Here is a 15,372-nt window from a genome sequence, read left to right on the forward strand (position 1 = left end):
ACTGGACAGCTCAGGAACAGGCCCATCACCCACAATGTCCATGCTGAACATGATATTAAGTAAAACTAATCTCTTCTGCCTGCATGTGATCCATATCCCTCTAATCCCTGCATATCTATGTGCCTAGCGAAACGCCTCTTAAATGCCTCAAGCATATCAGCCTCCACCACCACCACTGGCCACAGCCAGACATAAAAACAGCTTCTTCCCACGGGCAGTAGCTCTACTCAACAGCCAAAAGTCTGTAGCCTCTTTTTACTCTGGTACTTTATTTTCACATGTTTAAATTATGTTTTATTTTAATTGTCTGCTATACATTGTGTTTTCACCATGTGTGGGCAAAATACCAAGTCAAATTCCTTGTATTGTACATACTTGGCCAATAACATTTTATGCTGATTCGGATATTCTAGGCATCAACCACTCTCTTGCTCCACACATCTCCTTCAAACTTTGCTCCTCTGACCTTAAAACTACGACCTCTATTCTTTTACATTCCCACTCTGGGAGAATAATTCTCACCTATCTCTGGCCCTCATAATTTTGTTGTATCTCTAACAGATCTCCCCATAACGGATGTTCCAGGGGGATAAATACAAGTTTGTCCAACCTGATAGCTAATCACACACCACAAGATTAACAAACAGTTTCTACCCCAAGGCCATCACCACTCTGAACTCTGCACTGAACACACAGCCCCCACAGGCGATATTTTGTACCGCCACAACACTGTACTGGGAGATATTGCACATTATGACTTGTCTTGACGTTTTCTTGCTGTTTTTGTTATTCGTTATTATTTATCTGATACGTTGGAGCTCTGCTCAGTCAGTCTGAAATTTCATTGTATGTATTTACAATGACAATAAAGTGTATTATTATTATTATTATTATTATTAATTCCCTCTAATCCAGGCAGTTTTCTGGTAAACCTCTTATGTACCCTCTCCAAAGCCTTCACATCCTTCTTGGCACTTAAATCTTGCCCCGCCTATCTTAAACCCATGCCCTCTGCTCATCTATATCATAGATTTTTTTTTCACCTTACTTTCTTGAACAGCATAATTGAGTTGATCATACCATATAGAATAGGCCCTTCAGCCCACAATGTCCATACCGAACATGATGCCAGGTTCAATAATTTCATCTGCATGAACGTGATCCATATCTCTCCACCCCCTATATATTCATGTGCCTATCGAAATGCCTCTTAAATGCCAATATCGTATCTGCTTCCGCCACCACTTCTGGCAGTGTGCTTCAGGCACCTACCAGTCTCTGTGTACAAAAATTGTCAGGAACTGTGTAATATGACTGGACATAATCCAAAACCCACATCATGCAGATCACAAACAAGACCAACTTCTAGGTTCAAACCTCTAATCATCCTTGAGTTTGGTGACAACCCACTTTTTCACTGCGGTGAAGTTACTAGTGAAATCCATCCTTTCCTCAGTCATTACATTCTTTGCTGATAATAAAATGTTGAATAAAGAATTTAATTTTACATCAGGGAATCCAGTAAGTATCAGCATTGATTCATATACTACAGCCCCCTCGGCAGAACTTTTTGCTTTGTACTCTTCCTGCTTAGACTTGTTCACTAAAGCACCTCTTGGGACTTCTTACAGAGCTTCATTCAGAACAGAACCTGTTAACCCATATGCCCAGGCTTATTCTCGGCATCTTTACCAAGTCAAAGGTCTTCCATTTTAATAACATACCCGTGATGAGGTTGCGAATAAGTAGAGTTTCATCCTCCTTAATATATTCCAACATTCCCTGGAACTCTTTCTCCTTCCGTTGCACAGTGACTTGTCTGGTTAGTTGTTCTCGTCTTGGTTCCTTCGGTGCAGTGCTCCGGGCTGATAACATTCAGACACCACATTAAGTTGAAGAACTCAAAAGAAAAACAATTAAAAAGCTTAACAGTTTAAAAAATGTTAGAAAATAAATTAGAATGTTGGAAATACAGCGTGGGAACAGGCCCTTCGGCCCAACAAGTCCGTGCCGACCAACGATCACCCCGGACTCTCGCATTATCCTACACACTGGGGACAATTTACAGAAGCCAATTAACCTGCACGTCTTTGGAGTGTGGGAGGGAATCGGATCACCAGGAGAAAACCCACGCAGTTCACAGGGAGAACGTACAAACCATGTACAGACTGGGTCCATGGTCAGGATCAAACACGGGCCTCTGGCGCTGTAAGGCAACAACTCTACCATTGCACCACTGTGCAGCCCCAAATAAATTTGTATTTACAACAAAATATGTAAAAGGTATTTAAGAAGGATTTTCAGATGCTGGAAAATCAAAGGTACACAAAAATGCTGGAGAAACTCAGCGGGTGCAGCAGCATCTATGGAGCGAGGGAAAAAGGCAACGTTTCGGGTCTGAAGAAGGGTTTCGGCCCGAAACGTTGCCTTTTTCCTTTGCTCCATAGATGCTGCTGCACCCGCTGGGTTTCTCCAGCTTTTTTGTGTACCTATGTAAAAGGTATTCCTGCCTCTGTGAGGATAAGAGAGGAAACGATACATAATGCAACATAATGTCAAAATGCAAAAACATTGATTTAAAAAAATCTGAATTCACTAGAACAGAAAATCCCTCCTCTATATTCAGATGGATATATTCTTCAGATAGATACATTCACTGACCAATTGAAAAAAATGAGGTAGAATCCAAGTTTTCCCCAAGTGGATCATCTAGGTTAAATCTACCCAGCAACTTCCTAATTCCAGTTATACCTTCAAGATCTTGAACCTTTTTCATGTGAATCTTGAGTTGCTTCTTTAATTTCTTCTCATTCTTCTCCTGTTTCTCCACCAGCTCTTTCAGATCCTTGAACAGAAAATAAAACAATTTGGAGGGAATAGGATTTGTTTCACTAAATTGAATGTACTGCATAGGGTATACTGAAAAAGAAGACAGTGCTGAAGTAACTCAGCGAGTCTACCAGCATCTCGAGAGAACATGGATAGGTGACGATTTGGGTCGGGACCCTAAAAAACATAGACATATAAAGAGATAACTAATCCTCGTGGACATTGATCATTCTCCAGGTAAAATAAATGTCCTACAGGATCCCAACGGATATGGGGAATATAATGCGAAAATGAGGGTTTGAGAAGGAGAAAAAGGTTTTCCGTTTATTTAAATCTTTTATTAAATAATTTTGGGGTTTTCCCTTTCTGGCAAAAAACATATATGCCCCAGTTTATTCTGTTCTCTGGAACTGATGCGCTACAATGCTGAGAACTATATTCTGCATCTTCCCCATTTGCTCTATCTGTTACACTTGAGTTTGACTTATGTTTTGTGTTTAGTATGATGTGAAACGATTGAATAGCATGCAAAACAAAGTTGTTCACTGTACCTCTGTGCTCTTGATAATAATACACTCAGACAAACAAGAAAGGATAAATGCAAGGATCAGAAATTAACTAGCCATTGGGCCAAAGAGGTGGAGGACTCCATCATTATGGAGATGGAAACAGTCAGTTTTGTGATGATGTACTTATATCATTCATCGCCTCATGGGCAAATACATATTGTCTGGTGCAGGTCTAGATAGTCGTTAGGAAATGGAGTTTATGACAGACAAAATCATCATAATTCCCTACTTCTGCTCATCCACAAACAGATAACAGACAGACAGCCTGACAAAAGGGAAACATTACGGGATCATGAGGGGGTGACAGTGAGACGGAATGTGTCGTAGCATTCAAAGATCAAGCCAGCTACCCCTCCCACCCGTCAGGCAAAAGGTACAGAATATACAGGCCCTTTGGCCCATTGAGTCCATGTCGACCAGCAATCACCCCGTACATGGTGATACCCCGTCCCCAAATTTGAGGAAGGACATTCTTGCTATTGAGGGAGTGCAGCGTAGGTTTACAAGGTTAATTCCCGGGATGGCGGGACGGTCATATGCTGAGAGAATGGAGTGGCTGGGCTTGTACACTCTGGAGTTTAGAAGGATGAGAGGGTATCTTATTGAAACATATAAGATTGTTAAAGGTTTGGACACACTAGAGGCAGGAAACATGTTCCCAATGTTGGGGGGAGTCCAGAATCAGGGGCCACAGTTTAAGAATAAGGAGTAAGCCTTTTAGAATGGAGACGAGGAAACATTTTTTCTCACAGAGAGTTGTGAGTCTGTGGAATTCTCTGCCTCATAGGGCAGTGGAGGCCGGTTCTCTGGATACTTTCAAGAGAGAGCTAGATAGGGCTCTTAAAGATAGCGGAGTCAGGGGATATTGCTTATCAGGGAAGATATTACAGCAGTGCTTTGGCAGGATAGATTAGAGGGCTCGTCTAGGGAGGCTATTTGGGTGGAACTGAGAAATGGGAAAGGGGTAGCAACACTTATAGGGGTGTATTATAGACCGCCAAATGGGGAGCGAGAATTGGAAGAGCAAATATGTAAGGAGATTGCAGATATTAGTAGTAAGCACAAGGTAGTTATTGTGGGAGATTTCAATTTTCCACACATAGACTGGGAAACACATTCTGTAAATGGGCTGGATGGTTTGGAGTTTGTAAAATGTGTGCAGGATAGTTTTTTGCTGCAATACATAGAAGTACCTACTAGAGAAGGGGCGGTGCTGGACCTCCTGTTAGGAAATGAGATGGGTCAGGTGGCAGAGGTATGCGTTGGGGAACAGTTCGGCTCCAGTGATCACAATACCATTAGTTTCAATATAATTATGGAGAGGGTCAGAACTGGACCTAGGGTTGAGATTTTTGATTGGAGAAAGGCTAACTTTGAGGAGATGCGAAAGGATTTAAAAGGAGTAAATTGGGACAGTTTGTTTTATGGGAAAGATGTGGAAGAGAAATGGAGGACATTTAAAGGTGAAATTTTAAGAGTACAGAATCTTTATGTCCCTGTTCGGTTGAAAGGAAATTGTAAAAATTGTAAAGAGCCATGGTTTTCAAGGGAAATTGGACACTTGGTTCGGAAAAAGAGGGAGATCTACAATAATTATACGCAGCATGGAGTAAAGGAGATGCTTGAGGAGTATAAAGAATGTAAAAAGAATCTTAAGAAAGAAATTAGAAAAGCTAAAAGAAGATATGAGGTTGCTTTGGCAAGTAAGGTAAAAGTAAATCCGAAGGGTTTCTACCGCTATATTAATAACAAAAGGATAACGAGGGGTAAAATTGGTCCATTAGAGAGTCAGAGTGGACAACTATCTGCAGAGCCAAAAGAGATGGGGGAGATATTGAACAGTTTCTTTTCTTCGGTATTCACCAAGGAGAAGGATATTGAATTATGTGAGGTAAGGGAAACAAGTAGAGTAGCTATGGAAACTATGAGGATCAAAGAAGAGGAAGTACTGACACTTTTGAGAAATATAAAAGTGGATAAGTCTCCAGGTATTATCCGGACAGGATATTCCCTAGGACATTGAGGGAAGTTAGTGTAGAAATAGCAGGGGCTATGGCAGAAATATTTCAAATGTCATTAGAAACGGGAATAGTGCCGGAGGATTGGCGTACTGCGCATGTTGTTCCATTGTTTAAAGAGGGGTCTAAGAGTAAACGTAGCAATTATAGACCTGTTAGTTTGACGTCAGTGGTGGGCAAATTAATGGAAAGAATACTTAGAGATAATATATATAAGCATCTGGATAAACAGGGTCTGATTAGGAACAGTCAACATGGATTTGTGCCTGGAAGGTCATGTTTGACTAATCTTCTTGAATTTTTTGAAGATGTTACTCGGGAAATTGATGAGGGTAAAGCAGTGGATGTTTTGTATATGGACTTCAGTAAGGCCTTTGACAAGGTTCCTCATGGAAGGTTGGTTAAGAAGGTTCAATGGTTGGGTATTAATGGTGGAGTAGCAAGATGGATTCAACTGTGGCTGAATGGGAGATGCCAGAGAGTAATGGTGGATGGTTGTTTGTCAGGTTGGAGGCCAGTGACGAGTGGGGTGCCACAGGGATCTGTGTTGGGTCCACTGTTGTTTGTCATGTACATCAATGATCTGGATGATGGTGTGGTAAATTGGATTAGTAAGTATGCAGATAAGGTCGGGTTGCGGGTAATGAAGTAGAGTTTCAAAGTCTACAGAGAGATTTATGCTAGTTGGAAGAGTGGGCTGAAAGATGGCAGATGGAGTTTAATGCTGATAAGTGTGAGGTGCTACATCTTGGCAGGACAAATCAAAATAGGACGTACATGGTAAATGGTAGGGAATTGAAGAATGTAGGTGAACAGAGGGATCTGGGAATAACTGTTCACAGTTCCCTGAAAGTGTAATCTCATGTAGATAGGATGGTAAAAAAAGCTTTTGGTGTGCTGGCCTTTATAAATCAGAGTATTGAGTATAGAAGTTGGGATGTAATGTTAAAATTGTACAAGGCATTGGTGAGGCCAATTCTGGAGTATGGTGTACAATTTTGGTCGCCTAATTTTAGGAAGGATGTCAACAAAATAGAGAGAGTACAGAGGAGATTTACTAAAATGTTGCCTGGGTTTCAGCAACTAAGTTACAGAGAAAGGTTGAACAAGTTAGGGCTTTATTCTTTGGAGCGCAGAAGGTTAAGGGGGGACTTGATAGAGGTTTTTAAAATGATGAGAGGGATAGACAGAGTTGACGTGGAAAAGCTTTTCCCACTGAGAGTAGGGAAGATTCAAATAAGGGGACATGACGAGAATTAAGGGACTGAAGTTTAGGGGTAACATGAGGGGGAACTTCTTTACTCAGAGAGTGGTAGCTGTGTGGAATGAGCTTCCAGTGAAGGTGGTGGAGGCAGGTTCGTTTTTATCATTTAAAAATAAATTGGATAGTTATATGGAAGGGAAGGGAATGGAGGGTTATGGTCTGAGCGCAGGTATATGGGACTAGGGAGATTATGTGTTCGGCATGGACTAGAAGGGTCGAGATGGCCTGTTTCCGTGCTGTAATTGTTATATGGTTATATGGGGAGAAGGCAGGAACGGGGTACTGATTGGGAATGATCAGCCATGATCACATTGAATGTCGGTGCTGGCTCGAAGGGCCGAATGGCCTCCTCTTGCACCTATTGTCTATACATTATCCAATGCACTACGGACAATTTACAATTTTATTGAAGCCAATTAACCTACAAACCCTCAAAAAGGTCGTTGGAGTGTGGGAGGAAACTGGAGCATCCGGAGAAAACTCACGCAGTCACAGAGAAAATGTACAAACTTTGTACAGACAGCACCTGTAGTCAGGTTTGATCCAGGTCTCTGCCCCCGTAAGGCAGGAACTCTACCGCTGCACCACCATGCAGCTCCAAAGCTGAAGTCCATTTGCTATTCCTTGGGCCAACTTGCCGTCTGATCTAGATCCTGTTGTAAACTTAGTTGTCCTTCCTCACTGTCAACTATCCAATTTTGGTGTCACCAGCAAATTTATTAATAATAACAACTGCATTGTCATTCAAATTATTGGTAGAGAATAATAATCTTACCAGATTCTCATTGGTGAGGCGGGTGATCTCCTGTTGTACGTTATACTCAATGCGTGCGTCTGGAGACATCTGTAGCGTATGTGTGAGGATCTGTTGCTGTTTTTCCATCTCCTCTTTTATAGCCTCAATCTGTGCCCGCATTCTTTCTACCTCTTCCTCGTGTTGCTTGATCTGGGCCTGCAACTGTGTCTCCAGCAGCCTGTGGAGCAATAACATCGTACAAAAATATCAACTGGGTAGGCTGGTTCATATTTTTTAGTTCTTAAGATAATACCAATACCATTACAATGAAATGATTAGTCTTTTCTAACAGTGCATTCTTGAACTACAGATAGTACTCATGGTTACTGTTCATATCGCAGGATTTTATAGCTAATTCAAAACATATAGGTTAACTATGCCTATGTTAAAGTAAGGCTGAATGATTTAATCAGCTCAGTGCTGCAAATAGGGCAAACAGCAATTTTCTATTAGAGTAATGCCCCTGTCCCACTTAGGAAACCTGAACGGAAACCTCTGGAGACTTTGCGCCCCACCCAAGGAGGTTCCCGGAGGTTTTTGTCAGTCTCCCTACCCGCTTCCACTACCTGCAACCTCCAGCAACCATCTGCAACCTCCGGGAACCACACGGAAACTTTGGGTGGGGCGCAAAGTCTCCAGAGGTTTCCGTTCAGGTTATCCTAAGTGGGACAGGGGCATTACCAACTACAGAGACAGCAAATAATTGAGATGCAATTAAAAATATTACCTCACATTTCTGCACTATACACCATACCCCTGTGAATATAACAATAATGTGTTCAGATCACACTTATTCATCAGAAGGAAGAACTAATGACAACTCCATCCCTTCCTCTTCAGAGACACTGACGGCAACAGGGAAGCTGCTCAGAGTCTGTCTTGGATCGGTCAAGTATACTGCAGGAGCCATCTTGAATATGGTTGCACGACAAATAATACTTTTCTAAATAAATAGATGTTTGAAATTCTATAATTATTACTCAAAGCATTGGAACTTTGTGATTCAATGGTTTCACAAAGGTATATTCCACCTAATACTCATCAAATTTATTTTTCCAAAAAAATTCCAAAAACTGTTCAACATGTAACGTTCAAATTGCAGTAGCTTGCCCAAACATGTTTTTGTGCAAATCCCAATACAAATTGTATCAATGCATAATTGTTTTGCAATGTTTATCTTGGCCAACACCAATTCTGCACATGTACTTTACCTATTACACAACATAATGTTCTCTTCCTTTACTGAATCTAAAGTAGTCCCTCACAAAGATCTGTACTTACAAATGTAGCCTTTGGCAAATTATAGATTTAATGAACTATTGCACGCTCAATACTATTGTGAACCTTAACCTTTGTTTTATTGAAGGACCCAATTGCTAAAGACGATCGCCCAGTCACAGACAAAACATTATTAGATCAGGTTATTTCTGTACAATTGCCTGAATGTGTATCTGCCTGGTCTCATCTCTGCTGAAACCCTCATCAATACATTTACTAAGCCAATCATGGTGACTTTAATGTATTCCTAGTCAGCTTACCACTTTTTATAAACTTGTCAACATTTAAAACTCATGCCCTAATGCATGCCAGCCTCTTTTCTTCTGCACCTTTCTGTTTTTTGGTCTGAATTGGTTCTGGTCCAGCAAATACTTTGAATTTAAAGTTGGCTGTGATGCTTTGAAATCTCCATGTGGCCTTGCCTCCCACTATCTCTGGAATCTGTCAAACTATATTTTGTGCAAAACTAATCTTAAAATGTTCCCCTCAGTAAGCTATGCTTATCTACTGGACATTCCTGTGTATAGTCTGACTTTAAGTGCTATTTTCTCATCCTCTTGTGAAATATGTTTTATTATCTTAAAAACACCATGCAAATATCAATAGTTGTCGTTACACACAAAAAAAATAATCTTAACATGTTTTACAGATATTCAGAACAAAGGCAAGCAAAGATTTGACCTGGCAACTTCCTTCAGGCCTTGATATGCCAGGCCAAGTTCTCCATCTTCATTGAGGTAACGCCAGTCCTCAGCCTGGCTGCAAGTGTATGACAGGTGAAAGGAAGCAAGAACGGACAGAAAGAGAAAGGAGCAAAAGTGTCATTCAGAAAGAGCAAACCCGACGAGTAAGAATAATTACCAACATTTTGGACGTGAGGTATAATAACTGAGTACCCCAGAAATTAAAGGCAATGAAAGACAAATGGCAGGTCTCACTCAAACAGCTATTATAAAGTTTAGAGAATAGTTACATTGTGCTAATCTGTCCTATGCCCTTATTTGACTTGCAAGATGATGTATTGTCCAAGTATGTGTACATGCAGTATTATTAAGGAGGAGATCAAGTACATGAAGTTAAATACTTATCAAAAGCAATTTCAGTTCAAGTAATTCATGATTCAGAATACAGCAAAGAATACTCCAAACTACCCACCTACTAAAGTTGTAATTCAGCCAAATTCAGAAAGGTGAGATTTCTTTTGTCACAGCTGATATTATAAATTAGAGAACATTTCAACAAAGTCAGGTAATTCTTGATCTGTGCAGTCACAGTTAGTTACATTATTTTAATAAGAAAATTACTAGATTTAACAGATTCCTCTCAAGAATAGTCACCTTTTCTAACACTATTTAAAAATTCCTTTACCATCCCCATCAGTGGTTTAATGAAAATATTTGATTTGGATGGCACAGTTAGCTAATTTCCCTTGAGGTACTGGTAGTAGTAATAGAAGTACTACAGTTGCCATACATTTGTTCAAGACGAAAACAAAATCAGTATTTATTTATGACGCTGATTGCTATCCAGTGAGCTAGGTTGAAGTGAACGTGTAAATAAGGTTTTTTTATGTGTTATGAGATGTCTTGTAAAATTGAATGTGAACTGGTTCCAAGATCTGAGATCCACTTTAATTAACATTGGGAAAGCAGATCATCATTTGTTCCATCAATTTGGACTTAATTCATTCCTGAAGCTAGTGAGTAGAGAATAAATCTATTCCACGCTAGATCATGCTTTAGATAAATTCCCTAAAAATGATTTATTTTGCGATAAAATGTATAGATTTATAGAGACATGCCCATAAAATGGGTAAAACAATGAGCCTTCACAGGAAATAATATTATGCTGGGGAGATAATTTGTAGGTAAAACAAACTTAATGCATTTCGTTGACTCTGTACTGTACACTGACAATGACAATTAAATTGAATATTTGTTTCACAAACACCATTGTATGCCTCAATGGCATCATCTTTATCTGTGTTTTCATCACTTTTTTTCCACTCATATTTCTCAGTCACGTTATCCTGCAATGTGAAAAGCAAATTACTTAACCGACATGTCCAAATGGAATTTCTAATTCAACAAAAATATTAATTCGGAGGGATACCAGAGAAATCCCTGTACAGATCAATTAAACCCATAAGTTGCAGACAGTAAAGAGCCTGTCCCACTTGCATGCGATTGCGGAGGTCGTGTAAAGTTCGCGTGTGACGTCATTTACGCATATAAATCAAATCAGCTGGGCAGAAGGCGGGCCAACTGAATTTGGGCGTCGGGCGGCGACGTCGTCACGCAACGCCACGTGCTAAGCGTACGCGGTCAAGACGCTGTGTACGCTGTCAAGACGCTGCCTACGGTGTCACGACGCTGCATACTCCGCAATGCACTAGCGTGCGTACGCGGGCCGCCAGGCCGTTGGCGTGCGAAGATTTTGGTCACTGCGGGAATTTCAGAGCCCCGCGCGATGTCGGGACCAGTTATTCCCTTTATGTATCCGTACTTGGCTCGATATCTATGGATGGCTCAAATGTAATCATGTATTGTCTTTCCGCTGATCGGATAGCACGCAACAATAGCTTTTCACTGTACAATGGTACACGTGACAATAAACTAAACTAAAAGACATTTCTGAATTTACACCCCCAAAGGCAATCAAGTAAAACTACAAAATATCTCCAGTGTTGAATATTGGTCTGATCTCTTAAGTCAATTCAGTCCTCTTCTCACTCACCACAACGTAGAGTATCGAGGTGCAGTGAAAAGCTTTGTTTTGCATGAAACATAGAAAATAGGTGCAGGATTAGGCCATTCGTCCTTTTGGGCCAGAACCGCTGTTCAATAGGAAAATGGCTGATCATCCAAAATCAGTACCCCATTCCTGCTTTCTCTCTATACCCCTTGATTCTGTTAGCCCTAAGAGCTATATATCACTCTCTCTTTAAAAAGGTCAAGTGAATTGGCCTCCACTGCCCTCAATGGCAGAGAATTCCACAAATTCACAACTCTCTGGGTGAAACAGTTTTTCCTCATCTCAGTCCTAAATGGCCTCCCCCTTATTTTTAAACTGTGGTTCTGGACTCCCCCAACATTGGAAACATTTTTTCTGCATTTAGCCTGTCCAATCCTTTAAGCATGTTATATGTTTCTCTAAGATTCCCTCTCATCCTTCTAAATTCCAGTGAATACAAGCCCAGTCGATTCATTCTTTCATCATGATGTCAGTCCCGCCATCCCGGGAATTAACCTGGTGAACCTATGCTACACTCCCTCGAAATGAAATAATGTCCTTCCTCAAATTAGTACAAAACTGCACACAATACTCCAGGTGCAGTCTCACCAGGGCCCTCCTTGCTCCTAAACTCAAATCCTCTTGCAATGAACACCAACTTGCCATTAGCTTTCTTCACTGCCTGCTGTACCTGCATGCTTACTTTTCTGTGACTGATGTACAAGCATACCCATGTCTCGTTGCACCCCCCCTTTTCCTAATCTGACACCATTCAGATGATAATCTGCCTTCCTGTTCTTGCCAACAAAGTGGATAACCTCACGTTTATCCACATTATACTGCATCTGCCATGCATCTGCCCACTCACTCAACCAAGTCACCCTGCAGCCTCATAGCATCCCCCTCGCAGCTCACACTGCCACCCAGCTTTGTGTCATCCGCAAACTTGGAGATGTTACATTTAATTTCTTCATCTAAATCGTTAATATATATTTTGTAATATTGCTGCACCCCCCAAGTTACTGCCTGTCATTCTGAAAAGGGCCCCTTAATCCCTACTCTTTGCTTCCTGTCTGCCAACCAGTTCCCTACCCATGCTATTCAATCAGATCAGATAATAGTATACATAAGTACACATGTCAAACTCAAGTACAATAGGTGGAGCAAAGGGGAGTATACAGAGTGCAGAATGTAGTTCTCGGCATTGTGGTGCTAAGGTTCCACAGCCAAAGTCAATGTCAGTAATGGGAGCGAGGTGAATTACCCTGGCTTATGAAAGGACTGTTCAGAAACCCGATAGCAGAGGGGAACAAGTTGTTCTTCAGTAAGCAACATTACCGTGCTTTTGGCCTCCTCCTTCTGCTGAGCGGCTTTGACTATTTGTGTTCTGAGCATGAGGACCTCCTCCTTGCGCACCTCCAGCTCCTCATTGGCCTCCTTCAGCTGATGGAGAAGTATATTGTACGTATTTTCTGACTCATTAGTTGGGTCGTCCATAGTTGCCTTCTCTGCTATAGCTTTTCTCAGTTCATTGAGTTCATTCTTTAGCTTTTTGTTTTCAGATTCCAACTCGTGTCTCTGTAAAACGATGAGGGATTGGGAAAATGTTTATGCAATAAATTGCTTCAATTGCAGTTTACCATTTCACTAATGCACATTCAATCACATTGCTCTGTGAGTGCTATCCCAATTGAGTCAGTTCATACCTTTAAGCTGTCATAGGCCATTTCCGCTGCTTGATCATTGTCCGGAATGCTGTTGTACTCATTTGGCTTTGTGGGAAGAAAGGAAATTTGCCGTCACATATTGACAGAATGAAAAATAATGCTCAAATCAGAAAAAAAGTAACTATTTCTCTATTCACTATTCTCTGTCACTTCACTATTTCTCCCCGTTTTTTCCCGTTATTTACGGTAAAATCCCACAGATTCCTCTGCTTCAATCCAAGGAAGTGATAATTTTTTATAAATGGCCATAAGCAGATCATCGACATGTTTTGATGATGACTTGGTGCAGCTGACATGGATACCTCCCATATCAATTACCTACACCACTAGGACGACAACTAGTATCCAGTCCCTATATATAGCCCAGACAAAGTTAATTGTAGCCTCTCTGTAGTTGGGCCAATTGAAATTTGGCAGCTCTCTACTGATCAGAGATTAAATTCAAAGAAAAATGTGCAGTGCCTAATTTCACCAGGAAAATTTCATCAAATAACCAAGAGAAAATAATAGGTGAATAAAGAAGATATCATTGCATTGAGCCATAGATTCATGCAGCATGGAAACAGGCTGTTTCGCCCAACCTCCATGCCAACCAAGATGACCCATCTACGGTAATCCCAACTGCCTGCATTTGGCCCATATCCCTCTGAAACGTTCTAATCCATGTACTAGTCCAAATACCATTTAAATGTCGTTATAGAACCTACCTCAACTGCTTCCCCTAGCAGTTCATTCCATCTACCCACCATCATCTGTGTAAAAAAGCTGCCCCGCTAAGTTCCTGTTGAATCTTTCCCCTCTCATCTTAAACCTGTGTGCTCTGGTTCTTGAAATAAACCCAGAGTATTCACCCTATCTGTTCCCTTTACTTGCGGTAGCCTTTCTTCTCCCTGTTTATTACGACTGTCTACTTTTGCCGTAAGAATATTCAAAGACAATGCCTTCTGATGAAGAGGCTGACAGTATAATTTAACACTCTATCCTTCTTCAGGTTGCTGTGTATAATGAAAAGCTCCCTAATGACAGATTAATGCCATGAACTTCCAATAGAAGACCTTCTCCCCCCCACACACCCGTCAATGCCAACTCAGTCTCTCCTGATGGAGTGGATGCCAAGTCAATGGATATTTTTAATTACAATTTTTAAATTCTTGGTTACTATGATCATTTGATTACAGGGGTTATGGGGAGAAGGCAGGAGAATGCGTTTGAGAGGGAAAGATAGATCGGCCATGAATGAATGGTGGAGCAGACTTGATGGACCGAATTCTGCTTCTACAACTTATGAACATATAAGGTTCCACGGACAATGATACAACCTCACCAATGCCAACTGTGATGTTGGGTGGTAGCTTTTTGAATAATTTGACGTAATTGGAAAGGGAATCTATGAGACCAGTTTCATCTGACAAGGATGTGTGATGATGCTAAGATAAGTGCACAAACGATAAACTGAAGCAAGATAGAACAGGAACCAAATTCAAAAGCTTCTTGGTTTGTTTAGCACCTTTTTAGATCAAACAAATTAACTTATTCAATTCCAGTTATAATTATAATGAGAGCAAGTGGGTACTTGAAGCTAGCATTGTGAAGTTTTATGCTTTTTATATTCTCACGCAAGACTGCATACAATTTATTTTAGTTTTCTTTTATTACCATACCATCTTTTTGGTTTCCAGTGCTTCCTTCTGCTCCAACTCTGCGCGTAACGACTTTCTTTCTTGTTCCAGTTCCCGCACCCGCTTCTGCAGTTTCAGGAATATGGTCATATCCATGGCAGCATTCTCCAAGCCAGCTTCCTGTGAAGAAAGCAGGGTGCGAAATTCACTGAATATGGCCTGCTCAAAATGATTTGCGTTCAACAGAACTGATATGCAAGAAAATACTTCATATATATGCATTAAAACAATATCGTGGAACATCTATTAAACATTTCTGTATGCAACGTCACGAGAGGATACGATGCCAGATCATGGGAAACAATAGATGAATATGTAGAAGTGTGTAGAAGGGAAGTGCAGATGCTGGTTTATACCAAAGATAGATATAAAGTGCTGGAGTAACTCAGCGGGTCGGGCAGCATCTCAGTAGAAAAAGGATGGGTGACGTTCCGGGTTGGAACCCTTCTTCAGACTCAGAAGGGTCCCGACCTGAAACG

The 15,372-nt window shown here is 40.9% G+C and overlaps 1 protein-coding gene across 1 annotated transcript in view; it reads right to left on the bottom strand.

The window, feature by feature from the left end:
* myo5b (myosin VB) overlaps positions 1–15,372 on the bottom strand; it is a 244,990-nt gene that overhangs the window by 21,899 nt on the left and 207,719 nt on the right. Inside the window, exons 26-32 of the mRNA XM_055660264.1 lie at positions 14,876–15,013; positions 13,194–13,259; positions 12,826–13,065; positions 10,687–10,783; positions 7,456–7,655; positions 2,752–2,845; positions 1,725–1,865 (exon numbers count right to left, since the gene is read on the bottom strand). Coding sequence (XP_055516239.1) covers positions 1,725–1,865; positions 2,752–2,845; positions 7,456–7,655; positions 10,687–10,783; positions 12,826–13,065; positions 13,194–13,259; positions 14,876–15,013 — 976 coding nt within the window. The remainder of the gene's footprint in view (positions 1–1,724; positions 1,866–2,751; positions 2,846–7,455; positions 7,656–10,686; positions 10,784–12,825; positions 13,066–13,193; positions 13,260–14,875; positions 15,014–15,372) is intronic.

The sequence above is a fragment of the Leucoraja erinacea genome, chromosome 1 (genome assembly GCF_028641065.1).
Source record: "Leucoraja erinacea ecotype New England chromosome 1, Leri_hhj_1, whole genome shotgun sequence".
NCBI classification, from domain to species: domain Eukaryota; kingdom Metazoa; phylum Chordata; class Chondrichthyes; order Rajiformes; family Rajidae; genus Leucoraja; species Leucoraja erinaceus.